Source organism: Eptatretus burgeri, chromosome 2 (assembly GCF_056783735.1).
Source record: "Eptatretus burgeri isolate ZD-2024b chromosome 2, Ebu_testis_v1, whole genome shotgun sequence".
In the NCBI taxonomy this organism is placed as follows: domain Eukaryota; kingdom Metazoa; phylum Chordata; class Myxini; order Myxiniformes; family Myxinidae; genus Eptatretus; species Eptatretus burgeri.
The window spans coordinates 11,094,965-11,122,935 of record NC_140962.1 but is presented as its reverse complement, the minus strand read 5'-3'; the positions used below and the strand labels follow the sequence as shown (position 1 = coordinate 11,122,935).

Here is a 27,971-nt window from a genome sequence, read left to right as displayed (position 1 = left end):
TTCCTTATCTTCCTCTTTAACTTCTCTAGTTTCATAATCCTTGAACCATAGCATATCAAACATATATTCATCTGGATTTCTCAATATTGCTGCAACCAATTATATATATATATATATATATATATATATATATATATATATATATATATATATATATATATATATATATATATATATATATATATATATATATATATATATATATATATATATATATATATATATATATATATATATATATATATATATATATATATATATATATATATATTTAAACAACAGGAAACAAACAATATTTGTTCTGCATTTCTAAAAGCGTTTTATATATAATCAACTTTCGTGCCTTTTCATTATTTAACATTTTAGTTAAATCCAAACTTGTTGGATTATTAACATAAGTATAAAGCCAATCTTTTATTGAAAATCCACATTCTTATGTTGTAGAACATATTTATTAAAATACTGAATACCCTTTTCTTATAAGTATGCTTAAACACAGAAATTATAGTTTTCTTGAAGCCTTCTTGCTGTCATTTGTGTAACAAAAATTTATGTTTCAGAAATATATGAGAGATCAATATGATGACAGGTAATACCCCCCATCTTCCTATTGTTAAATCAGTTTGTATTCCCTTACAATGTAAAACCCTGTTCTTTGTGTTTTCATAACATAAACTATGGCAAAACTGTACTTGATTTTAGCCTTATTAAATTCCTTTATTTGTTGTTTGATAATAGTGCTTCTACATGTCTCATTATCTCCACAAATGGATCGTATTCTTCCTGTCAGGTCAGGTCAGGTCAGGTATGGGAGCATGCGCCAGAGCAGGGCGTCGCTGCGTCCACTTTCCGCCGGTACTCCAGGGGCCTCCGTCTGGCCCATCCCCATCTCCTTCAGATGCTGATCAACCTGCTGCAACCGTGAGGCACGTGGTCGGCCCATTGGCCTCCTCCACTCATGAGACTCCCTCGCCGAGAGAATCTGGTGAGCAGGATCAGCGTCAGGAAAATGAGCCACATGTCCATACAGCCACAGCTGACGCTCACGGACTCTGCTGGTAACGAATCTCATTTAGTCTCTCATCAACAACTGCTCGTTGGACACTATCTGACCAGCGATAACCAAGGATTCTCCGAAGAGACCTGGTACCAAAGGAATCAAGTCTCAATCTCAGATCCCTGGTCAGAGTCCAAATCTCACATCCGTCGAGCAAGACTGGAAGCACCATGGACCTGAAGACTCGGACTTTCGTCCTCTTGCACAGATACTGGCAGCGCCACACCTCATGATCCAGTGAATCCATGACTCCCCAGGCCTGACCCAGATGTCTATTGACCTCTGGCTCACAGCCAGCACACATAAATATCACTGCCAAGGAAAGTGAATCTCTCCGAGACCTCAACATCACCACCACAAACAGGTACAGACAAGATATCAGCATCCAAGATGTCATGGAAAGCATGGATCTTAGTTTTGACCCAGGAAATCCGTAATCCCAGTGGCTATAACTCCTCATTCAGCACCGTGAGGACCCCCAAAAGGGTAACCAGAATCTCCACAAAGATGATCATCATCTGTGAAATCAAGGTCAGAGATCTTGACATTCTCAAACGATGCACTAATTATAGTTAACTCAGGCTGACAAGTTGTTAGGGAACAGTTCAGGAAATATTGTTCATCAATTGAGAAGAATTCTGGTATGAAAACTTTCTGAAGCATTAATTCTTATTTAGAGTTCATCGATAGGATTAGATGCTTCAATATCAAGTCAGTTGAAGTTTTTGATTTTTAAACTTGTATAAAATTTGGATTTAGTACTAGTGAGGGATTCACTCTTCAAAGTGATTGACAATACTTTAAAGTTTTTTAAACGAGTTTTTATCTGTCAGGTTTAATAGAGCATTCTTTTCTAAAAATACTCAAGTTTTCATTGTTTTGATAAGCAGAAGTTTAAGGATGCTGTTAATTTTATACTTTTGTGTCTTTTTGTGGGATAATGTTTCAACAGGTTCAGAGTATTCTCATGGGTGGGAATTGCAGCCCCCTACTAGCGGACATTTTTCTTATTTTCTGTGAGTTTTCATTTATGCAGGAACTGATGAAGAGGAAAAAATTAGAACGAGCTCAAAATTTTTTCTCAAACATGTTGTTATATAGATGATATTTATGTGGTAAAGTATCATTTTTTTGATGGGCGGCTTCACAAGATTTATCCAGATAGACTGATTGCAAACAGGAGTGGGAATGATTGTACAGTTGGACAATGGCTTTAGTACAAGCATCATAAAGTTGATGATTTCAATTTCCCAGTCATCTTGTACACCTTTCCAGGTAGAAATATACCAATTAAAATGGGTTACAGTGTCTTTTCATCTCAGCTACTTTGATTTGCAAGAATTTGTTCAGTGAAGGATGATTTTGTGGAACGTGCTAAGGTTTTTTTTAACATTATGTTAAGCAAGGGATATTTGGCTGATTGTTTGATCAGGTCTTGTGAGAATATCTTTAGGCTCCATCATCACCTTTTATTTAAGTTTGGTTGGTTTTCATATAAACAAGTTCCTATTGCATTTGATATAATAATAATGAATTTATTATTTTAGTGAGGTAAATTATTTGATTAAGATTATTGGTTAAATATATATATATATATATATATATATATATATATATATATATATATATATATATATATATATATGCATTAAATAAAGCAGGTATTGAGATAAATAAATATTTATAAAATACATTATAAATAAGCATTAAAATTTTTTGGTGATTGTCAAGATACGCAGTGCAGCATGTTAAAATCGGTTGTTAATGACAGTTTGAGTCTATGGTTCAATGGAGGTGCTGTGTAATGGACAAAGTGTTTATCGCTTAATATATCATCATATAAAGTGGTGTATAATTAAAGTTATTCATATGTCATCATACTTTAAATAAAAGTAATAACTAAAGTTTGTATAAGGACATTGCGTTGCTGTGTTGACTGTCTGGACACAACTTTGGGTTGTAGGTCCATTGATGTTGAGTAATCTACTGATGTGGACCTGCGACTGGGGTTGTGGATGAAATGAAAAATAGTGCCCATGCTTATAAATTAGTTATAACTTCAAATAAAATAGCTTTTGTAATTACTTACCAGTACATAATAATATATCTGTGTTTGTGTGTTTATACGTGTGTGTGTTTTATGGAACAACTCCTCAGCGAGCCTTAGACACTGTGAAAATAAAATTCAAGTCTTTATGGAAATAGCTATCAACAGAGACTTCAATTATAACACAAACTTTTATTTGCTGTGACATCAGCACTGCAGTACAAGATTTTGGCACTTGTTTATGGTTTGCAAAATGGCAACACACACACACACACACACACACACACACACACACACACACACACACACACACACACACACACACACACACACACACACACACAGGATGTTCACCAAATAAATAAATACAAATATTGATAAAAAGTGAATCCCATTGCAACACTGGCATCGATAAAGCAAAACTGGAATAAAAATGATTGGTCACACCATGCATATTCCAAGCAGGCATTATGTCCTTTGTTTCTAATAGGAAAGCGAAAGTCCTCATTGGAATGTGGTGCCGGTGGAAGAACCTGGAGATCAAGTATATGCTTTAAATACTTCTGTGGGTTTCTGCATGGCAGCTCTGTGGTCGGTTCTGATACCAGGGGTGCAACTTTGATTCCAAGATGTGCAGGGAAGGGGGAAGGGGGAGGGCAAAAGGATGTAATCGAAGGTGCAGGAGCGAATAACAGCAGTGTTTGGAGAAAAATAAATTATTTTACCTCGTCAGATGATTAATCTTCTCTAATGATCCGACCGACTGATACGATTCCAAAACTTTTCTGTGGATAACAAGGGAGAGAAACACCCACATGTAATCACACCTATAGTTATGCAAGAATCGAAGATTAAATACATGAAGATGATCCCAAATTGAAGGACAACAACAACAAAACCTGAGCAAGCAGATCATGGTGAAGAATGACTGGTTTGCACATTCAACCTGCTTGTGGGATGGAATAGACATTAAGTGGATGCTCATTGCTCAAGCCAAATGGATAATCCATGGCCCATTTAAGATCATGAAAGGTTTGCTGAGCACGACTTGTTCTTTTGTAAGTTAGACTCGGATAAGCAAGCTTGAAAAAATTTTTTTTTTTAAAAAGACAAAATATCATAGCTCCTGTTGTTTTTATACTTTTGCTGTATGATGTTAAAGAGCGAGCCCATATTTATGTACAACTAAAATGACCACCAGTCAGCCATCAAAGATGGCAAGTCAGCCATCTTTGATCATCACATCATAATATAAAGTGAGGGGCACATGTATGCCATCATGTGCTGTGCTTGTGCCAAGTTTGAACAAAATCGGACCTTGCATGTCTGAGAAATGGTTGGGAACACATTTACGAAATAAGATGGCCACCAGTTGGCCATCTTGGATCTGATCTATAAAAATAAAAAGACAGCGTGCATATGTCAGCCACCATTCATTATCCAGGTGCCAAATTTAAACATCGGTAAATGTATGTCCGAGAAATGGCTGAGAATGTGTTCAACATCGGATTTTTTAAATAAAAAAAACTAAAATGGCCGCCATATATACCATCATGTATACATGTATACCATCATGTATACATGTATACCATCATGTAATGTCTTGTCCTTATGCCAAGTCCAAATAAAATCGGTCCAGACCTGTCTGAGATATGGTTGTGGATGCACGCATGCACACAAAAATCGAGACCAAATCCATAAGCCCTCATTTCAGAACAAGTCCAACGGGGGCTAAACATGCATGTGAAGGAACCACTGCAGTATATGACAATATGAAGGAACCAAGTTGGGAAACATCATTAAGGAGGATCCCTCTCTGGAAACCGAGATTCCGTGCCAATGTGGTTAGAGCGTCTGCTCTGAGTTCTGGGAGTCAGCGGTTCAATTCTGACCCTGGCTGTCGTACCATCAAACAACAAAAAGAGCACTTTCACGTCACAAACGTCACTAGGTATGCCTCCATCCACATTATTACATCATTACACATCCTTGTACCAAGTTTGAGTTGAATCCTTTAAACCAGATTCAAAATATTATATAATTCTGGCTGCCAGAACATGCATCTGTCAGGTTGAAATTTAAAACATTTTCCCCATGACTGCTGGATCACTACTGTGACGTTTCATGTCTATTGATGAAGCAGTTCAAGAGAATTTAAAAAAGTATATTTTTGTTCAATCCAAAATGGCTGCCAGACCATGTGACCTATTAATTATTTGTGAACACCCAGGTATCCCCGAGACTTGGGGAACATGTTTGTGAAGTTTCCCCACGATCTGTCAAACCATTCTGGAGGAGAATATTTTTAAAGGCTTATTTTTCAAAAATAAAATCAGAGCTGCCAAACCATGTGACAGATGACATCATCATTTCCCACCCCCCCTTCCCCTCCCCCCCCGCCATACGACTCAATTTTTTTTGATACCGATTGGATAAAGCATTTGACATATTATATGCAATTATGACGTCACAACAAAGCCACCTATGACATCAAAAAATAAAAATCACCGTTTCCCATGGTGAGCACTTCACGTGATAAGTTTTATTTTTTTTTTCCATGGAGCGGTTTCTGGGATAGAGGTCCAAAGTTTTTTCCTTTTTTCCAACATGGCTGCCACACCACGTGAACTATGATGTCATAATCATCGTTAAAACATTCCACAGGAGTAGTTGCACCGATGGTGAAAATTTTGCGTCAATCGGATAAGCGGTTGCAGAGAAAACAGATAAAACTAGAAGGGCACTCAGAAGAGCGCATACCTCCACCACGTAATGCCTGATCCACGAGAACGCGTCGGCCCAATACATTTTTGAAATATTATGCCATAACGTTTTGGCCCCATCAATGGTGAAGAATCGCTTTAAAAATTAAATAATTCTCGAATCCAGATCTGGATCCGGATCTTCACCAAAATCTAATCAGGTCATCCTTGCCACACACCCAACCTGTCCACAAAATTTCATCCGGATCAGTGCACAACTTTTTGAGATATCCAACACACAAACAGACAAACAGCCAGAAACGGTTGAAAACATAACCTCCTTCACCTCCAGTGGCGGAGGTAATTAGCATGGATGGACGTATGTATGTATATACGTACGTATGTACGACCTGAAAACGTAATGCCACTGGCGACTTCGTCAGCAGAGGCATAACCAGAGTTGGTGTCAAAGCCACCCAATGCTCGCCTGTTTATACATTTGTCGTTTTTAAAAGACCAGTCTAATAATTAATATCTTTTATGAAGCATTGCAGTGAAGTCTGATCCAAATAATTTTAAAGCAATATATGTATTTGTATGTTGTGATCAGTAACAAGAGCACAAGTGAGCACAATATACGCCCAAACAAGTAGGTACATACAGAATTGTGCTACTACATGGAGAACAGCATCCTGGTTGCCATGGCAACCACTTTAGATGACGAACGTATGTCGCGACACACCGTCTCCACAGTCTGTACCTATGTACCAAATATGAAACGTGAAAGTTGAAAACTTTGGGAGTTAGAGTGCGGACAGGAACGGAAGGACGGACAGTATCACATCATACGCCCCGATATATAGATTGGGCGTCTAAAAAATAGTGCGGTGGATAAAAACATTAGAAAGGAAAAATAACTCGCACCAAAAACTTTAACATTTTCACGCTCACGCCGGGGGTATCGCTATAGCTCTCTGTTCTTCGAACGGGCGAGCTAAAAATGGTATGTGATGCTTTCTCTCTGGACACAGCATTTGGAGGAGAGAGCACAGAAAAACTCTGTGGGTTGGTAGCCCACGGGGTTGGGGGCAGGGAGGGGGTGGAGTGAAGAAATTTCACAATGTCCCTGCTGACATCACAACCATGACGCTACAAGATGGTGTCACCAGGACCCAGAGTGCACCAGGAAGTTAGTTACCTTGCATCCTCCAAGGTCAGCGATGTCAGATGGTTTTTGTCGTGTGTGTGTGTGTGTGTGTGTGTGTGTGTGTGTGTGTGTGTGTGTGTGTGTGTGTGTGTGTGTGTGTGTGTGTGTGCACGTATGACGTGTAAAAGAACCTCCATGTGCCTTGGACCGTTAGAAAATAAAAACAAATTAATTAAAAGGTCAAACCATTATGCAGCCAAGACCAGAAGTATGCATATTTTTATGCCGAAAGTGAATCGTGCCACTAACAAAGTGAGAAATGGAGGATGAAAAATGATCATGTCACAAGAATAATAAAGCAATTGAAAGCACAACGAGACATGACTTGGCCAGTTCCAAAATATTTGCCAACCAGCAAGAGTTGTGGAGATAAATTACAGGAAGGATGTTCCGGAAATACAAAAGTCGAAGGGAAGTACAAAAGGAAATTACAATCCTTATGCAATATCAAATAACTGACTAAATACAGCACTGGAGTATCAGGAGGAACCCAAATAAACAAAGATGGAATCATCAGGAGGAACTTGGATAGGATTTGGGTTTTGGCTGCTACTCCTCTACCCTCAAACGCATTCAGGTGCAGCCAAGTGAACGTTACAAAAGTTGTTTGCAACATCCACCCCTCCTCCAAAGACAAAGAAAAAGAGATGGAGGACAAAAAGAAACCATGCACACCAACATTGAAAACACCCTCCCCCGACCCACTCAAACCAGAAATACCTTACCACCACAGCATGTACACAGGAATCCACAAGCCCTCCATTTATGATGAAGATCAATTTCCTGTAAATACTGAAGACACACTTGCGGTTCAATCAATATATCTATACCAATAAATGGCTGTGTGTGCGTCTCCTCCATAACTCCAAAACCAGGAAACCGAGCAGCCTGAACCTTTGCATGCGCAGTGAGCACCAACAAAACCCCAAGGAAGTACATGAGTGAAAAATTAGGGGTTTAGGTTAATTAAAACACCTCTTTTGAAGATAATTAACGGCCTCATTTAATTACATCCTTCATCAAGTGCATCCTTGGCCACCTCACTCTCTGGGGTCTTAAGGCGTCTCCTGGGTAATCTCGCTGGGGTCTAAAACCATTTACTTTTATCAAACGGAAAACGATGAGCTTTCAGAGTTTTCAGAGCAGAAGCTTCAAACTCGAAACATGAATATAGCCTCGGGTGCTTGCTTAAGTCGTTTGCAAAATTTAATGGCAACCTGTTTCATAGTTCTGGAGAAGATCATTTAATGTTTGGGCCAAAATCCAAGATGCCTGGTAATACAGGACAAAATTCAAAAAGAAGAGGATTGAAAGGGAAAGGTCCTCAAGTTTGTCCATCATTTAAGCCCCGTGGAGCCTCTTTGACAGATTTGATACTAATTTTAAATACTAGTATAACCTGTGGTCGAACAAAAAACAACAAGAAGCAACAGAACATGGTAAGAAAGCAAAGTACTAACTGTTTAGGGAAAGGCCTTGTACTCCCAGCTGAGCATTTCCTCTCATGTCATCCTCAGCCACTGGAAGATGCCCATCAGAACCAAGTCGTGAAGATGGAATCGTTGATCTCGACCGAGACCGCTTCGGAGACCCTATCCCGATAAGCTCCGGTACCGAGAATGCTCGGTCTTGCCGACCCAAGAAAGGTAGACGGAAGAAATGGCTGGATGAATCAGATCGAGGCGAGTTGGAAGGAGAGCGAGTACGTGGAGATCCCTCTCTGGATGTTGTCAGACTTGCAGTCTTGAAAAACTGTCGTCTCAGCAGTTTGGGAACAAATTTAGGACTGGTGGGTCTGGAAAAAGCAGTCTCAGGATCTCCTAAAAGATGGTTCGCAGTTTTGGACTCCTTGGTGAGCGAATCGCAGCTGCCACCCAAGACCACCTACAGACAGCAATACACATCCTCATCAAACAATAGAAAGGGAATAAAATTCCACAATTCCAGTTTATTTTGCTTATTGCACACAGAATAAATAAATAGAAGAACTTCATTGCCTTAAACAAGTTTACAAACTTTTATAATCACAACACAATCTCAGGAGTTCAAACTCTCCAGCTTAAAGTAAAATATCAGAATTACTACACGTAGATATGATCATCATCATCAAGGTCTGCCAGGATAGTATCGAGGTACGCAAACTCGCTTACGACTTCTGAGCTGTCTAGCCTGGGTTTGAATCTCGGCCCAGGTAAACCATCATCCTGGTCTCTCGCAGTCAGGGTGAGGCATCAATGTGTGTGTCGTCCTTCGGATGGACGTCAAACTGGATGTCCTCATTGCTTTCATTTGTTGGTGGATGCTAAATATCTCACGGTGTCCTTCATGAAGGGTAGGTGAGCCATCACCGACACCCTGAACAAATTATAATGTCCAGCCATCTTCAGTCGAATTTCAGGCCTGGCCAGCCGATTCGTAAAAGACTTGGGTTTAATAAATAAATAAATAAATAAATAATCCCCTGGCCAAATCTCACATGTCGCTTGAGTAACGAGTAATAGTAGTAGCAGTAATCATTATTAAATTTCATTTTAAAATTCCCCATTAAGCAGAAAAAAGCATCTTTCCTTGGATTTAGCGGTAATTTTTGTGACGGCAACCACATGTTGTCAACCAATTGCTTTGAAGCACATACAACCACGTATTTTGGCCAATCACAAACTACATACGGCGACTTAACCAGGAATGACTGGGAAATTCAGTTAAGTTACAGTTACTGCTTAATAGCCTGTTATTAATTTATTTTTCAATCAAGGAGGTAAAATGAAGAAATCTGCTCAAGAGAAAAAAAAAAATTCTCAGGTCTTGAAAATTTGACTTTTGCTCCACTTTCACCAGCACCGAGTTCTTCAAATTATGAAAATGAAATCAACACATTCTGGGTCTAAACTACAGGGTGCCCCACAGAAAAGCAGGAAATTTGAGATTTTGAGATTTATTTTGCCGTATTTTACCATATCAATAAACTAACATATTGTTACGGTGGTGGAAATTCACAGAACACCATTCAGGTTCCCCAGAGATCAGTTATTTCGATAAGTACGTGTTTTAGGTTAGATTCCCCCACCGATGTGTAAAGGGATTTATTCGTGTGCTGGGCTGTGCATCTTTGAGTTAGCCATTATTCTTTCTCTGTCTTTAATCTCGAAACATACCAAAACTCCTCACCATCGACGAGCAACGCTCCCCACCACTGCTCAAAGCTGCCATTGTGCGCCGCGGCGCGAACCTAATTTGCATAACCGGATCACAGAGCGACTTCCCTGAAACCCACGGGTGACGTCAAACTTGGGGTTTCCAGCCAGGCTCACCCAGGGGTGAAAGGTCGGAAGCGAACAGTGGGCGGAGCCTGGCCTCGGGTTGAAAGATCAAGGGACGGCTAGCTCCTGGCCGATATAAGGCGCGTTTCGAGAGAGTCGGTCGGTGTCGTGTCACAAGAGTGTCGGAGAAGTGGTTCGTGGATGTTCGTCGTTGTTCACGGGTGGTTCCCCGGTGGAGATCAGAAGTCGGGAGTCGGGGCTGGTGGAGCGGCAGCATCGGAGCTTGGAGTCGTCGGAGCTAGCGGCAGCAGCGGAGCGTGGGGGTCCGGGCAGACGGCCCTGGTACAGTCAGGCGACGCTGAGGAGTGAATGGGGTCTAAAGGAGCATCAACTCTGAAAGAGCAAGAGACCCGTTCGCTCCTCCGAAGCGTCGCCGGCCAGGCTCGCCAGAAAGGGGCCGCAACGAAGCCGGGCCACCGAGGCCGACCAAGCAGCCGTTCAAGCTGCTCGTCAAGCCCCCAAGCGACTGGCGCGTTTGCGACGCACCAGACCGAACAGACACACCAAGGGTCGCCACCAGGGGCGGCCAGGTAACCTGCCCAGCCTCTTGGAGCCCCTCGGTCAACCAGGCCTCCAAGTTTGAAATAAAGGCTCGTGAGCCCTATTAATTTCTTTGGTTTTTGGATGAAAGTCTGTGGCGCCTTGTCTTCCTAAGTAGAACTGTTTAAATGCATGATTGTGTACATGATTGAATAGGCATAGGCTGTAGGCTTTTGCTCGTGTCTTATCCCCTATCCCCATTCATTGACTGCATGCCTACTGGAAATAAATGCCCCATTGTTTGAATGTCAACCTGCTCGTTTGTGTCATTTTCCCTGCATTGACTGCTACGGCACGTATCGGGAATTAACTGGCTTCTAAAGCAGATAAAAGTAAATCTGGTCCGACGGGACTTGGCGATATCAAACCGCTCGGCTTCACATACAGAATGAGCGTGCTTAAGCGGATCGTTTTTGTACAAGTCCCGTCGAGGTGTAAACTCTCGGTATTTCTGTCGGCGCGAATAGTTAGGTAAATCGACAATTCGGCGATTGACCCTGTAGCGCGTGGACAGAAAAATTGACAATTTTTTGATGCGTGAAGGCATCCGTGGCTGGATTTCGGGGTTGGTCCGGAAAGTCACGACTGGATTGTCACCTTCGGTGGGCGCGCGACCGCGATTGGGCTGAAGCGGCCGTCCGCACGCCGAACGCGGCGGGAAAGCAACAACAATATAAATTTTTTAACCGTTTTTTTTTATTATTTCAGAATGCAGCAGTTATCAAATTTGTATCTTTGTTTTACACTACATCTAAGTTTGCTTTTGTTTTGTTTAAAATAAACTTACCAAATTTCCTGGTTTTCTGTGCGGCACCCTGTAGTAAGAGGTGTCCACAACAATCCTAGACCATGTTGTGGAACGTCGGCAGAGGCCCTAATTCTTTTTACTTTTTTTCCTGCCCTCACTTTTTCACCTTTATTCGCTTTTACATTTGCTTTCTCTGCAACTGCTTGATACAAAACTTTCAACACAGGAGCACCTACCCAATAATACATTTTTAAAACAAAGTTACACAAGTGAATAAAAAATATTTATACTAAATAAAAAAAAAACAATGTAGGGATGACAAACTATAGTCTAAAAAAAGGTTTTAAACACAATAGGGATGATGTTGGTTTGGAGAGTTGTGCTGTCACATAACAATCCCTACATCACTGTCGAGCTAAAAGTAATGGAAGCTCCTATATTTCATTTCAACATAAGTATAACAAGATCAGATACAATTTCAGGGAGTTCTTGCAACTTCAGTTAGACTATCCAATCGCAAATACAAACTAGAGGGGGAGCACTCGGGAGAGTGCAAAACCTCCGCCGCCAATACTGCTGGGTCACTCAAGTGAACCTTATATCTTATTCATTAAATATGATGTCAACAGTGCTGACAGAGTTATAGTTCTTTTCTCCATTTTTTTTTTGGGGGGGGGGGGTTGGAAATCACTTAAAACATGTAGAAATGCAAAAAAAAAAGAAATCGAAATTTTGTTGAAAAAAAAGTTGCAAAAAATTTTTTTTCTCCAACAATTTTTTTTGGGGGGGTTGGAAATCACTTAAAACATGTAGAAATGCAAAAAAAAAATTTTTTTTCTCTAACAATTTTATTTTTGGGGGGGGGGCGACCAAGTCCAAAATTTAATGGCATGATCCTTGGACCATACCTAACCCCCCCACCACGTTTCGTCGAAATCCTTGGAGGAGTTTTTCCGTAATACTGTTCACAAACAAACAAACAAACACACAAACAAACAAACAAACAAACTAACAAACAGAAAGGGGGTGAAAACAGTAACCTCCGTCAATCTTCGATGGCGGAGGTGAACTCGAGGGGGAGCACTCGGGAGAGTGCAAAACCTCCGCCGCCAATACTGCTGGGTCACTCAAGTGAACCTTATATCTTATTCATTAAATATGATGTCAACAGTGCTGACAGAGTTATAGTTCTTTTCTCCATTTTTTTTTTGGGGGGGGGGGGGGGGTTGGAAATCACTTAAAACATGTAAAAATGCAAAAAATAAAAATAAAAAAAATCAAAATTTTGTTGAAAAAAAAAAGTTGCAAAATTTTTTTTTCTAACAATTTTTTTGGGGGGGTTGGAAATCACTTCAAACATGCAGAATGCAAAAAAAAAAAATTTTCTCAAGCAATTTTTTTTTGGGGGGGGTTGAAAATCACTTAAAACATGTAGAAATGCAAAAAAAAATTTCTCTATTTTTTGGGGGGGGGGGTAAAAAAAATTTGGGGGGGGTTGGATATCACTTAAAACATGTAGAAATGCAAAAAAAAAAAAATTTCTCTAACATTTTTTTTGGGGGGGGGACCAAGTCCAAAATTTAATGGCATGATCCTTGGACCATACCTAACCCCCCCCCCCCACCAAGTTTCGTCGAAATCCGTCAAGGAGTTTTTCCGTAATACTGTTCACAAACAAACAAACAAACAAACAGAAAGGGGTGAAAACAGTAACCTCCATCCATCTTCGAAGATGGCAGAGGTTAATAATTATAGAATGCTGTTGTTGGAGATGTGCATGCAGTTTGTAAGAAGTTGATGTTTATGTTCTGGTATTAACATTGCAGTCAGGGTGCTAATTTGTAGCATCTCAGGATATGGCAACACTATAAGAGTAATAAAGTACTGTTGTAACCAGTGCCAAGGTAAGCGAATTTCTCCGTGACCTCAACATCCTCACCACAAACAGGTACAGACATGATAGCAGCATCCAAGATGTCATTGAAAGCCTGGATCTTAGTTTTGACCCAGGAAACCCTTAATCCCAGCGGCTCCGACTCCTCATTCAGCACCTCGAGGGCCCCCAAAAGGACATCTAGAGTCTCCACAAAAATGACTGCATCATCTGCAAAATCAAGGTCAGAGATCTTGACATTCCCAAGCGATGGACCGCAGCTTGATCTCCACGACATCGTCCCCAGAATCCAGTCCATACAAGCGTTCAAAAGTGTGGGGGCCAGTACACACCCCTGATGAACTCCAGTAACAACTGGAAGTGAGTCGGAGATGGTGTCACCACATCTCACAGCACTCGTTCCCAGAGTATAGTTCAGACATCAGATCGATCAGTTTTGGTGGCACCCCACGAAGACCAAGAATCCTCCAGAGGACATCCCGATTCACTGAATCGAACGCTTTACAGAGATCAACATAGGCTGCAAGCAGCCCCTGCCGAAACTCTCATCTGCATTCGGTGAGGACCCTAAGGGCAAGGATACGGTCAATCGTTGACCTATTTGGTGTAAAGCCTGACTGCTCTGGATGCTGGTGCTCAATCAGATGGTGGTGAACCCCATCAAGAATTATCCGAGCAAAGACCTTGCCCGGCACTGAGAGCAGCGTCACCCCTCGGTGGTTGTTGCAGTCCTGGCGATCACCCTTCCGCTTCCAGAGAGGGACAACAAGGCCCCTCTTCCCATCAGTTATATAGTCTACCATTAGGGGAGTGACCTGAAATGTAAATTCTCTTCAAATTTCAAGTCAATCGGATGAAAATTGGCCTATGCTGACCTTTTGGTCTATGTTGACCTCAAAAATAATTGGTGGTTGAATTCAGTGACTTGAAATGCAAATTATCTTAAAATTTCAAGTCAATTGCATGAAAATATAGTTTTTGGCACAATCTCTCAAATCAAGAAAATTGGCCCATGTTCACCTTTGGCCTATGTTGACCTCAAAAGAGTGACCGCTATATCACATGGTCATATAACTTGTGGTAAAGTTTAAACTTCCTCTGCTGAATGGTTTTTGATGTTGCTCTGAACAAAATGCAGCCACGTATGACATACGACATACACATGTACCGATCGCTTAACCCTGCATTTCGCTTCGCGAGCGCAGGGTAATAATGTCTTCATCCAGCCTCAGGAAACACAATGACCTGCACTGAGAAATGTTCAAAATAATTACTGTGGATTAACATTAGAGAGAACAACATCAAAGTGATCATGCTGAAGCCTGATGTACACAGCCTCTGTGTGACATTATCAGGTACATTTTCATCATCATGCACAGGGGAATACTTTACCCAATCCATACTCTCGTGTTGTACACTTACACTGGGGTATTCAGCAAATGTGCTGGAGTAAGAATTTCGTTTTCTGTACCCCAAGTACCTGCCCTGTCCATATGAGAAGCTCTTCTGTAGGCTTCAACACTGGACACACCAGTGGAAAGTATGAATGTCTCAATAATAAAAATGTGTGCGACAATTACAGAAAGAACAGCTCCGTGTCGTTTTTGCGAGCCAGTGATGATATGTACAAATGAGCGAAATAAATAGTTACCTCTGATGAATTGAACATTGACCACTCCACTCGATGTGGTATGTCAAAACAAAGACGAAAGGAACATCAAATGCCAGTTCAAATATTTACTCAATTCAGAGTTAAATTGGATATCCCCGTTCAGGTTGTTCTGGACGATGGCATATGCCCACGTACGTAGCAAATCTGCCGCCGAGAAACAGTGACTCGAGAAGATTCTTGACCACGTGGTCCGTTTTTACCTTGATACAGGGTTCGTGATCACGTGTGTCCCGTGTGAAGCACTTGCACCTCGCTGTTATTTTATTTTCATAAATATAACACTGAAAAACAAGGGATTTCCCGAGGCATGATATTTCTCCTGATATTGGATGTCCATATGTATGACATTGAGGTAAATGCATAGTGGCCCTGCCCCCATCAGGCTGATTGACAGTCGTACAGTCCCGTCCACCCCTCGGATCCTGCCAATTCTTTTACAAAGGAATATAGTTTTGCGTACATTTCATGGAATCCTTCCAAGTTTTTAATATTACAATAACAAAGGGTGAGGCACGAGGCAAAACTGTCGGATGGTACTGGAATCATTGACAGAGGCAGCTCGGAAATATGCTGTCTGAAAAATATTATTATTGAGAAGATAAATTCCAGGGTTTGACCGATGTGGTTATTATTTTTATTTTTTTTTCCTTCCATGGTCTGGAGAACTGAAAAGTGATCTCTGCCTCGATAATCATCTGAACAAATCAAGTAGGTTCTCATATGTAGTCCAAGTGACTTTTTAAGAGAAGATATTATAACTTTAGTTTTGTATGTAGCAGATGGGGAGGCCATTTTCTTCCGTGCCACCCCGACATAGAGAGTACTGGCGTACTCTCAGATGATTATTGGATGGAAAGTTTAACGTATCAGGAATAAACGGCCTCAACTTCGCTTCGTTCGGCCTCACTGTTTACTTTTATCAAACGGAAAACAATACAGATGTATAAAAAAAAAGGAATCTTGAAAGTGGTAATATTCAAATGAAAATATTTTGGGAACCTTGAATACATTTTTGATACATTCAAAGAAAACCTTCATGTTGTTCAGCTCGAAAGGGAGCACTCACTCGTTTCTGCGTCGGTATGACCTCCCCTTCCTCCAAGAACTGTTGCAAAGTCACCACTTCACTGTTTGGCGACACTGGCTGCAGAGCAATGCTGTTCTGCAAAATGTTTGCATCCGGCTTGCACATGAAGCTGGGGCCATCAGGCTGGGAAGTGGAAGTCATTTGACAAACCTCGGAAACTCCACCATTTGTTGAACCACTTACAAGTGCATAGTTTCCATTAATTCCTGTGATGAACAAAGGAACATAGAGTTAAGGGAACCAATTGATCCGGAACACATCCATTCAAACAAGCCCATACGGATCAATAAACAAGTGGGAAATAATAAAATAATTGCATTTAAAAAGACAAAACAAGGAAAGTAAAAAAAAAAAAAAAAAGAAACCAGAAAAATTGGCAATTTCAAATCGACCAACTCGTACGACAGAGGAAGCTATCAACATGGCCCGTCTTGCAACGGCCTATGAAAGCAGCTCGTAAAAATGAAGATTGATATTAAAAAGAAGAAAAAAAAAAAAGCACTGAAAATCTAGAGTTGCTGAACCGAATTCGAGTTGAAAAATTCGATTCCCAAACATGTGAACTCGACATCAAATCCATCAAACCCTTTTGGTGTAATATAAAAACTACTCCCAAACCTTTGAGGCGACAAGGTGAGGCGTTGTTGTTGTTTGTGTTACGTGTTATGTGGTTGCTGCCATCACCGTTGAGAGGTAATTCTGGAAGAGGGTTGAGCGGAAGGAAAGGTGGAATAAAAACACATGGAGGGGGAGGATAAGATCGCCATAATTAGTGGAGCATGAGGGGCTCAAAAGAAACAGTCAAGCTGTTGTTTAGTGTTATAAAGTATAATACACCAACGCTTATCATAATCTTTAATAATAAGAAAAAATAAAAACTGACAACTGATGGACAGTGTTGGCAACAAACCAGGAGAATGGTCTTCACTTGGCAAATCTGGAGGAGTGTTTATATGGCAAGTTTCTCTGAGTCCTGTGGAACAGGAATGAAGTCAGGGAAGGGTTAATATCTCACCAACTACCTCCCCAAGCTTAAATGAACAAAAAAAAAAAAAAAAATACCTCATCATATCTCATTACCTCAATCAATTCTTGTACCACAAATCCATTTTTATTTCAATAAATATCTTTTTTTTTTTAACCAGAACATTTAGGCTTAACCCTTAGGATAATAATCACAAAACATTTCCAATCAGACCACAGACAATTTCACTTTCTCAAATCACAGCAAATATATGTATTTCATTGTGATGTCATAGCACCTTCCACAAAGATGCCAAAATCTTCCTCCTCCAGCTGCGATTTTGCAGGCTTTGGCTCCTCCTCGTTTTCATCCTTCACCCATAAGATCCCGCTTGGTTTTTCCACCTCAGTTGAGCTTCGACGGCTGATGATGACCAACGAATCGGTCAAGGAACCAGGATTGTGGCGACGGAAGGCCACGCGTTCAGTGCTGGCAAATTCTCCAGCACGAGAGAGGCTGTGTTGCTGTCCCAGGGTTTGAGACTTGTGCTGGTGTGTCAAATCAAACTCCCGCAGAAGGTTGCCAACGGCTGCCAAGACAGGTTTCCATATCATACATTTCCTAACATCAAGGAACCGATCTCATTGACCCATAAAAGCATGGGTGGAGTGATACAGAAAGTATCAGTGAGAAAGCCCTGTCTAATGCATGGTGGTGAGTAAGGCCCGTCACAAAAACAAACGGCTTCAGAGAAACACCATAACCACCATGATGAATCAAAAACGTGATAGTCTGGTGCGACCAATAAATTGAAAATAAACTGCAATAACTTGAAAAATGACAAGCAGCAAAAACCAACACGAAGGATCACATGTTAATTATGCATAAAGTTTAGTGTCAAAAGGCAAAATAATTGAGGTCAAGGCAGAGACAGACAGAGTTCACACTGGGACAAGAAATTGCAGCTTTGAAATAAATAGATAAATAATAATTTTTTAAAAAGTCTTACACTGGGAACGTCGGAACTGCAACGTCTGGCCGACCGAAGAACCTTGTCTTCCTGGACGCCTCCGTACAGCTTTCTCAACTTGAGAAATACAAAATATTGAAATGTAATTTGCAACAAGAAAAAATAAATTCAAGACGATGCACAACATACAATCATACAAGAAGGGCTTAAAAAAAAAAATTGTAAATGATGTTCAAATATTCCTTTGACCACAAATAAAAATAAACAAGGAGCTGATACTCTCGGCCCACCACCTTTTGGGTGGCACGAGGAATGGATCTGTACAATATAAAAAGCTAAATGTTGAACTGTTTTTGAAATATCGCGTACACGAGCCAAGTTACCAAGACGGTTGCCATGGCAACATAATTGAGCCAATCACAGCCGTGATCTAATCAGGTTGAGATGACGTCACGAGGAGTAGATATATCTGCGACATGAAAGCTGAATGTTCAATGGTTTTTGAAACATCACGTACATTACACGGACAGAGGAAATCGGTCGGACCGAGCTCGTTTTAACGTCCCCAGTCTCCGACCTTATTGAAGGGGTGGGGGACGGTTAAACGGCACCCAATTTACAGGGTATCCTTCAGGAAGGATGTTTTTGAAAGATGGGCTTGGCTCAAAAGAAAAGAAGTTAAAACGGAAATTAGTTGCGTGTTGTGCAGGAAGTTGCCGACACAACTAATAATGCTGTTCGTGTGTTATCACAACAATGGGATCGACCGAGACAAAACGCTGTCCGTCGTAAGATTTATACAATGAGGCTTTTCAAATTTTATTTTCTTATATTTCCCAACTCAAAGCCAGCTTTCTCTCTGTGGTTAGAGGGACAGAGAACAAGTGGCAATGAGACAGAACACGACACAGGTCTAATGTTTTGCCTCAAAGTAAAACCGTTTGACCTAAGCTGCTGGATCATGATGTGAAGGCCACATTGTATTTTGGTGAATTCAATCGTGTTGATCAAAACCCAAGTACATATAGTCCAAGAGTAAATGCAATGCATCATAAAGTATAAAAAGGTGAGCTGTGCTCCCTTTGGGGGTAAAATTGTGAACTCCACTGGAGTTGGTTCGATAAACACAATGTAAATTGAAATGAAAATGGAACCATAAGAGGAAAATGAAAAGATACACTACTCATCTGCACAGCAGGACCACAGCAAATGTGGTCGCCCACCGCCCTTTTACCCGCCGCAGGTTGTGGTGGGTGAAAGGCAACAAAGAATTTATATTGGTCAACCGCACACTTTTTGAGTATTATTATATAGATTACCGCCTCTACTGCAGGCTCCGGCAACCTCAGTCCTTTGGTCCCTCTCCATGTTGTCCAGGACAAGAGCGTTTTTTTTTTTTCCCCAGTGACTCCAACCTTCCAAGTTAAACTTCCAAAATCCAAGCTTCTGCACACATCCATCATTTACCTCTTTTTACCTGTGTACGAACCCTCATTCCTCAGTTTGTTCAATCCCATTCCTCCCGCAAGCACCAAGTTTGCAGTACACCACAATCTCAGGTCATCCCCCTTACCGATTCTATCCCAAGATCTTTTCTTACCCCATTAACCTTTCCTAATCCAACCATCTTACTGGCTAGTTTCAGTGTTTCCTTCCCCTCATCTCCTGTTCATTCATTCCCATGATGTTTGTCCCACTGTCAGCTCAAGCTTGTTCTTCCACAAACGAGAAAAAAAAATGTGTATATATATATATATATATATATATATATATATATATATATATATATATATATATATATATATATATATATATATATATATATATATATATATATATATATATATATATATATATATATATACACACATCTGTTGCTTTTCTTCCCTAGATACTCTCCCTTATCTACTTGCAGGTTGCTATGTTTCCTTAAAATGTCATTTCTCGTTTCCAATGATATTTTAAATTCTCAATAATCACGCACTGCCATACAAGCATAACCTGCAAGAAAAGACAGGATATGTCCATCAAATGTTTGCTTGTTCTCTTCTGTGCTTGCGTTGGTCAATTCCTCCACAAACTCTGTCGTCTTGCATCTTCATGAGCCTTGACTTTGTCTTAAAAATTAATAAATGATATATGTACACAAACACAAACACAAACACAAACACAAACACAAACACAAACACAAACACAAACACAAACACAAACACAAACACAAACACAAACACAAACACACACACACACACACACACACACACACACACACACACACACACACACACACACACACACACACACACATTTGAAGTGGTAAAAATTATGATGGACATGTAAAAGATGGTACCTAAACTTCATCATCCATATTTGGTGCAATTATATTCATTAAAATCATCCAAGTAAACATCATGTGATTTTTATTGTCACACACCATGGTGTCCACTTTCGGTGCCCTCAGTCTCATCGAGAGGGCTGAGAATTCCACACCCCTGCATCCCCCGACCCTCTGCAGCCTGGCGTCCAACAGTTGAGAGGTCAAGCTGTGAGCGAACTTTCTCTTTCAAGTTATCCTTTCTCGTCTTCATCAGTTTCTTCATCTTGTCCAGCCAATTACTTTTCCTAAAAAAAAAAAACAAGTAAAAAAAAAAAAGACATAAAAATGTCATGGCCCCCGTTGTTTTAGTAATTTTGCTGTCCAGAGTAAGTTAAAGGGCTAGCCCTTATTTATGTACAACTAAAATGGCTGCCAGTCTACGAGTCAGCCATCTTTGATCAGATCTAAAAAAAAAAAAAAATGACGTGCAGATGTAAGTCATCATTCATTATCTGTGTGCCAAGTTTGAAAAAGATCGGTAAGGCCTTAGTTATTTTATAACTTGGTTTACGGATCCGCTGACGGTATATTTGCCGAAATGAAATATAAATATATAACACATTTTTAGCCTTTTATATTAATACATTTTCCGCCGAAGGTGCAAAAGTTTCAAAACGCGAAATGTAAACGTCGGCATTTATTTTTAAAATATAATTTCGTGCGCGCACCAAAATGCCGAGTCACCTTTACCCAAACTGTGCAGTATAGTCAGGTTCACTATGTCAGTAAATTAATTTTCGTTCAAAATCTTGGTAGATTAGACAACCGATTCATTTTCGGAAACGTTATAACATGGAGAATCTGAAAATCAATGTTTACATTTACAGACATACCGCCATGGCGGCCATTTTTGGATTTTCAAAATGGCGGCCATGCAGGTATGTCCGCAAATGTAAACATGTATTTTTAGATTCCCCATGTCATAACGTTTTCGAAAATGTATAGGTTTGCTAATCTACCAAGACTTTGAACGAAAAAAAACATAGTGAACCTGACTAGTAGAGCTGTGCAGTAGAACTGCGCAGTCATCTTCGGTCATGGCGTCTGAGCAGTGGCCAGCGTGGTTCAGATTGACTGTGGTTTCTGAGGCGAAAGTGATTGTTAAGAAGTATGTCAGCGGTATAAATTTGAGTGACTGTATTGGTGATTTAATCACGCAACATCTTGACGACGAATATTCTGGCTGAACTATTGCATCAATGCAGTGCAGCAGCAGGGATGATTCGCAGGCTACTCTCGATCGTGCCGATTTTGTTTCCATCGAAAGTTTCACACCGCTGTTCGTATTGAAAGATTTTGGTGCCAAGTACGTCAAAGTTTCCCTGCGAGATGCTGATATTCAGCCTTCAACGGACCAGAAATCAGCCTTTGATGTGCTCATGGGGATGGGGAGACGGTACGATCAGATTCCCGCTGAAAAGTAAGAACTGGTTATGGCTCTGATTGACCGTTTTGAGCGTGTTGACTCCAAGTAGACACCTTTTTTTAAATCATATCCAGCACTATGCACTGGTGTGCACACACACATCTATGACTTGGACAGTAATTTTCTCAGCATTGTTTCCATTTGTTTGATGATCCAACAGGTTTCTATAAGATAAACATGCCAGACTATATTGTAAAAACAAGTTTTAATCCTTCTTTATTGTCTTTCACATCAGATGACACAGTGAACATGGGCATCCTGCATTTGAATGGTCTTCCATCTTCAATGTTTTCTTAGATCCTCCTGGTCCGGGATTTATATTTATTTCCCCCCCCCCCCACCTACCCTTGTCTTTTCCATGGAACGTCCAAAAAAAAAATCGTAAAAATATTTAATTTCTAAAAATGGAAATTATATTTATATTTCGACTGACCGACCCTACATTTTAACTGAAGAACTGCGTAAACCAAGTTATAAAATAACTAAGGCCTAAACACAGATCCGAGAAATGTTTGAGGAAGTGTTCAACATCAGGTTTTTGGGTTTTTTTTTTTTTACAACTAAAATGGCTGCCAGTCTGCCATCCTGGATCTGAACTCGAAAAAAACATGACATGCATATGTATACCATCATGCGTTGTCTTTTTGCCAAGTATGAATAACATCGGTCCATACATGTGAGAGATATGGCTGCAGACGCACGGACATGAAAATCGAGATGAAATCCATAAGCCCCCATTTTGGACCGAGTCCAACGGGGGCTAAAAAAAAACACTTGGGGGAGAAATGCAAGTCAAGCAACAAACATGACCTTAAACCCCATCAGTCATTAAACTTCACAACTTTGCTTTGAAGAAAATATATTCAAAAATGTGCTAATGGAGTTGAAACAAAGTACACAACTACGTAAACAAACAAAGTACACAACTACGTAAACAAACAAACAAACAAACAAAAAAAAGAAGAGAACTTGTGAACGAAATGCTTTATGTATGTGTAAAAGCACGCACACACGCCAAGTTGTTATATTATGGAGCTCAGCTATGGTTGAATACACTGTGTGTGAAACTAATCAACTTAAAGAACGATCAAAGAACCAATCCCATGGATGGGTTAATTCCCCCAGAATTACGGATGGAATGACTTGTAATACTTTCGGTGGAGCTATATGATTATATGGCTCAAGATAAAACAAACAAACCAATAAACATCATCAGCCTCTTGACACAGCTTCCCAACGTGACCTGCTGAAACTTTCTGGCCGAGCAGGAAGCCCGTGCGTGTGTGTCCCAAAAGGGATATTTTCAGGATTGAGGAATCAGAATGACATGTGTGGGGGGATGATAAAAGTGAAGCATTTGTGAAAAGGTATCCTTTCCAAACTTTATGTAATGTGGCGTTAAACAGTAATAATCAAACCCAAATAGTCTTGCATTGTAACGCTTATGTTTCTCTTGATGATGATGATGCCTGAAAGCAGAAACAGGTGTGCATGGCTGAAGCTTTAAATTTCTGTCTACGAACATTGCCCCCGAGGGGTACATGTCAATTCATTAATTGGAGAGCCATATCCAAGCCTGATGTCCTGGACCAAAATGTCGAGTTTACACTGCAATGCGTTTTTATATCTTGAAGCAAAAAACCTTTTTTGTTTTGCTGGTCATTATGCACATCCATTTTTAAGAAAAACATGCTTTACTAGACATCATGAAGTAGCACGTCAATCCATCTATCAGGACCATACTCTGTTCAGAGCATTGTTGCTGCAGAAGTACTCTCCTGGGCTATTGGAGACAATCCTGGATCGGTCGACACTCCGACGCAGAACACTCAAATGGCTCAATCATCCTAGCAAGCTGGTACTCATTTTGCCGACCTCGGAAGGATGACAGGCTGAGTCAACCCCACCTGCTATTAATTCAACGACTGAGCAGGATTTGAACTTAGGACCCTAACCATTAACCCAACACCAGGCATATGGAGTAGCAAGTGGTCTCACAATCATTACATTTTATCTGTTTACATTAAAAAATAAAAAATTAGATTTCCCCACTGTCATGTGGCGAGCCAAATATTTTGCTTACACACACACACAACAACAACAACAACAACAACAACAACAACAATCCATTTTCATTAAAATGTTGTGAAATCACACCATTCTGAAAGTGGGAACAAAATGTCTATAAAACAGGATGTACTGTACTTGACAGGATGCGCAGTCTTCCAGCATTAGTTGCTGGACATTAAAGATCCCACGGTGTCCTTCGTGACGAGTTGATGGTGAGCTATCGCCAACACCCTGATGAAATTACTAATTCCTGCACACTCGAGTAGCGACCCGTACAGGATTGTAACTCCTAGTCAATGAAACTGCCTCGAGAGCCCCATGTATATAATGGTGTAAGGGGGATAAAGAGACAAACCAACCACCTTTTGTATCGATTTGATGCACAGCCTTCATGGCAATTGATTCAACGATTTTTTTTTGGGGGGGGGGGGGAATTTACAGTACTCATGACAATGAAGATTGTGAATATCTGCAGATGCCAACAAATACATATACTGCACTAAATAACAATCCATTTTCATTAAATTTTGTGACATTACACCGTTCTGAAAGAGGGAACAAAATGTCTATAAAATTGGATATACAGTACTTGACAGCATGGGATTTTCATTATGATAGAGAGTTTCAGTACCTGCTTTTACTCTTTTATACAAATCTCTTTGCAGTGTGAGGGATATTAATATGCACTGCTTTTTGTTTTTTTTTTGTCTTGAGACAATGAAATTGATCGAGGTGGACCTAAAACTTCTGTTTGATGAGTTAGACAAAGAGCAATCTACGGTGATTTGGAGCTCAACAAATTTTGAACAGATGCAGGACTTTTGGTGTTCCATAAAAACAGCATGTCATTGTTTGGGACCCTTTTGTTACTAAAAATCCAGGATGTAACTTAACTATCACAATGATCCACGAGCGACTAGCAAGGAGCATTTTTCTTGCAGCAATATTTACATTTACACAACATAGACATTTGAAAACATGTTTTTTATTTGGGGATTAAAATATACAAGGACCTCTTTTATCCAGAAATCCAAACAATGGAAACACCCATTACCATTCGGAATCATTGCCGTCATTCTGGTAGCTGCCTGCTCCGTGACAAAAAACTCACGGGAGAATTTTTTTTTTTTAATCACTTGTTAAACGAGTTGCTCTCATAGAAGCCAAACGTGTTTGCCAAAAACCTTAAATTTGTTGATTGTGTCTGAAATGCTCATAACATTTTAAGAGCCATTTTCAAAGTGCATTCGTGAAATCACCTGATATACAGTACTCTGTGAAAGTGAGCTGGACTGATGGTTTTTCTGAATTACTGAACTGAACCATTAATAATCCAATGAAAAAAATTCTGGGTTGATCCAGCACAATCCAGTCAGGGTTTTCATATACAGTTCATGTGTATAAAGTGTATAATACCTGTGTACAAATACACACACACACATCCATGGGCACTTATTTGTTTTCAACCCCCTTCCTGGGGAGGGTGGTGGGGGACAGCACTTATTTGGTGGGGGTGGGGGGTTAAATTAAAAAAAAAACCACGCTAATGAGGATGTAAAATGAAGTGAAACACACAAAAAAGGATATTTTACAAGACGTAATTGCTTTGTCGTGGCTGTGGTTGTCGTTACCTCCACCACTGAAGGTGGACGGAGGTCATGTTTTCACCCCTGCCCGTCTGTCCGTGAACAGGATATCTCAAAAATTTGTGGACAGGTTGGGTGTATTACAAGGACAAATTTATTTGATTTTCGGTGAAGATTCCAATCTGGATCCGAATACGGGAATTTGAAAAAAAATATTTATAAGTGATTCTTCACCACTGAGAAATAGGGCCAAATACGATATTCATATAAGAATGATATCTCAAACAGTTGTGGATGAATGGAAAAAAAAATAAAACAAACAAACAACAAAACTTGATCGAAGAGTTTGTTAGATGACACGAACAAGCCAATTAGATTTTGGTTCAGGTCAGCAGATGCGGCTCATTAGTGAGATACAAAACATAGTGTTAAGCCTGGTGGAGGTATGCGCTCTACCGAGTGCCATTATAGTTGTTTGTGTGCTCCTTCCAACTGCTTTTATTTATTCCATTGCTTTGAGAAGTATTGCAACATTATTTGGTGGGATCCGTCCGAGTCCAAACATTATTCCAAAGGGTTCCTGCTATCGTAGAATAATATAAATGCGACTGTTGGAACCGCTGTATTCAGTTCCAAATCCCACTTCTTCAATGCAAGAAAGACGAGCTTTTAAAACAAACATCTTTATGTTTAATTCCTTTTAAACCTACTCTTTGGAGGAGAGCGAATTGGAGGGGGGGGCATTTTTTGAGGGGGAAAAAAACCACACACACACACACACACACACACACACACACACACACACACACACACACACACACACACACACACACACACACACACACACACACACACACACACACACACACACACACACACACACACACAGACACACAGACACACAGACACACAGAACTACACTTTGTTTTCTGCACAAATTAACATAATCCAAAATGCCTTGCCCCCACATTTCACAACTGCATATTAATACTGTTACAGTCACGCGGTCTTCAATGACCGTCATGCTGCTTAGCAGTTATGGGAAGAAAAGGGCTCCACATCCACCATGTGAATTTGGTGGGAAAAAGCATTTCTGAATGCAACCATGGTGGCAGCGCCAACAGGAATAGCCGAGCGAAGCTCGTCGATGTTCCGCGCTAGAGGCGCATATGCGTGGACCATATTTGTCCTTCTAACGGGTTAACAAACCAATTCCCTTTGTGCAACAGATCCCATTCCTGAGGCCACACTATTTCATCAAAATGGGGGTATTTATGAATGGAGAAAAGGGGGAGAAGGGAAGGGAGAAAGCATAATATTAAATAATTAACTTTGACCAACATGCCCCAAAACCAGGATGCCAGAGCAAATAAGCCGAACACATTTTATTCGGTGGGTGAGGTGGGAGGGGTGCTGGGTGTTGGTGGGGGCAGGGAACACGGAACTCAGCAGAAGTCTGACGAGACAAAGAAACCTGTCTGCACAGCACTGCTTGTGCATGCAGTGTGGGTCCGTCCTCGGCCAAGTCAGCTGTTTGGGTCCTGTCTGGGCTCGCGGTTCAGCATGGATCTCAGCTCATTGCTTCTCTCCAGCAGGAACCCACACAACAGCAGCCCACACATCAAGGGGCGAGGACTGGCAGCAGGCACCAAGACGTGAAAGCAGAGCCAACGATGTAACGCAGACCTCAAAGACTGGACGGCAGGTAGAAAGCAGTGCTTTTATAATCCTCACGGGCTCAGTGAAGCACCTTTGGGGCATCCTCGTTGGCCAACGCAGCCAGACAGATGTCCTTATACGGGCATGTCCTTTGCCTTGCACTGACCCCATGCTCATGCCACATGTCATGCTCATTGGTTATTGCTGGGAGGAAATTTCATACAAGGACCGATAAATGGCAGGGAAGGTTCAAGAATGTAAGGAGGGGGAGGCGGGGCTCAGATATAGACACTTTGGTCGGGGACTAGATTTTTCTTCACTTCATGTGCTCAACGTGTTTTATCGCTTACGGGAACTACACCACACTTGTGCTGGCTAACACGTATGATAAAATAACTACTCTAATCTATCCCCAATTTCACCCCCCAGACCAGAACGATAACAATGCAAAAATGTTTTTCTGTCCACAAAACATTGGCCTTCAATCAAAGTTGCCAAACAAGGAAACAGCACAGGTTCAAATATAGTTTCGTTGTGAAAGGGCAGATTATCTAAATCGTTGCAAGTATTTGCCAGCACGTCATTGACTTATTGTGGTCTCCATACCCAATCGGCATACAAGTCAGTTTGGTTAAACGTGATCAATTT

General features: G+C 40.6%; 2 protein-coding genes across 4 annotated transcripts in view; one reads left to right on the top strand and one right to left on the bottom strand.

Annotated features, from left to right (window-relative positions):
• Window positions 1-27,971, top strand: part of LOC147031419 (spastin-like) — a 116,916-nt gene that overhangs the window by 71,159 nt on the left and 17,786 nt on the right. The gene's annotated exons all lie outside the window — the stretch shown is intronic.
• The window catches only part of LOC147031418 (uncharacterized), a 138,228-nt gene continuing 113,538 nt past the window's right edge, over window positions 3,282-27,971 (bottom strand). For 2 of the 3 annotated variants that reach the window (XM_085862802.1, XM_085862811.1), the window contains exons 25-33: window positions 20,640-20,827; window positions 18,248-18,325; window positions 17,537-17,827; window positions 17,185-17,247; window positions 16,893-16,973; window positions 16,254-16,480; window positions 8,474-8,897; window positions 3,830-3,889; window positions 3,282-3,720 (exon numbers count right to left, since the gene is read on the bottom strand). In XM_085862802.1, the coding sequence (XP_085718928.1) occupies window positions 3,852-3,889; window positions 8,474-8,897; window positions 16,254-16,480; window positions 16,893-16,973; window positions 17,185-17,247; window positions 17,537-17,827; window positions 18,248-18,325; window positions 20,640-20,827 (1,390 nt within the window). In that variant the 3' untranslated portion in view covers window positions 3,282-3,720; window positions 3,830-3,851. The remainder of the gene's footprint in view (window positions 3,721-3,829; window positions 3,890-8,473; window positions 8,898-16,253; window positions 16,481-16,892; window positions 16,974-17,184; window positions 17,248-17,536; window positions 17,828-18,247; window positions 18,326-20,639; window positions 20,828-27,971) is intronic. The other variant, XM_085862820.1, reaches the window with a different exon arrangement.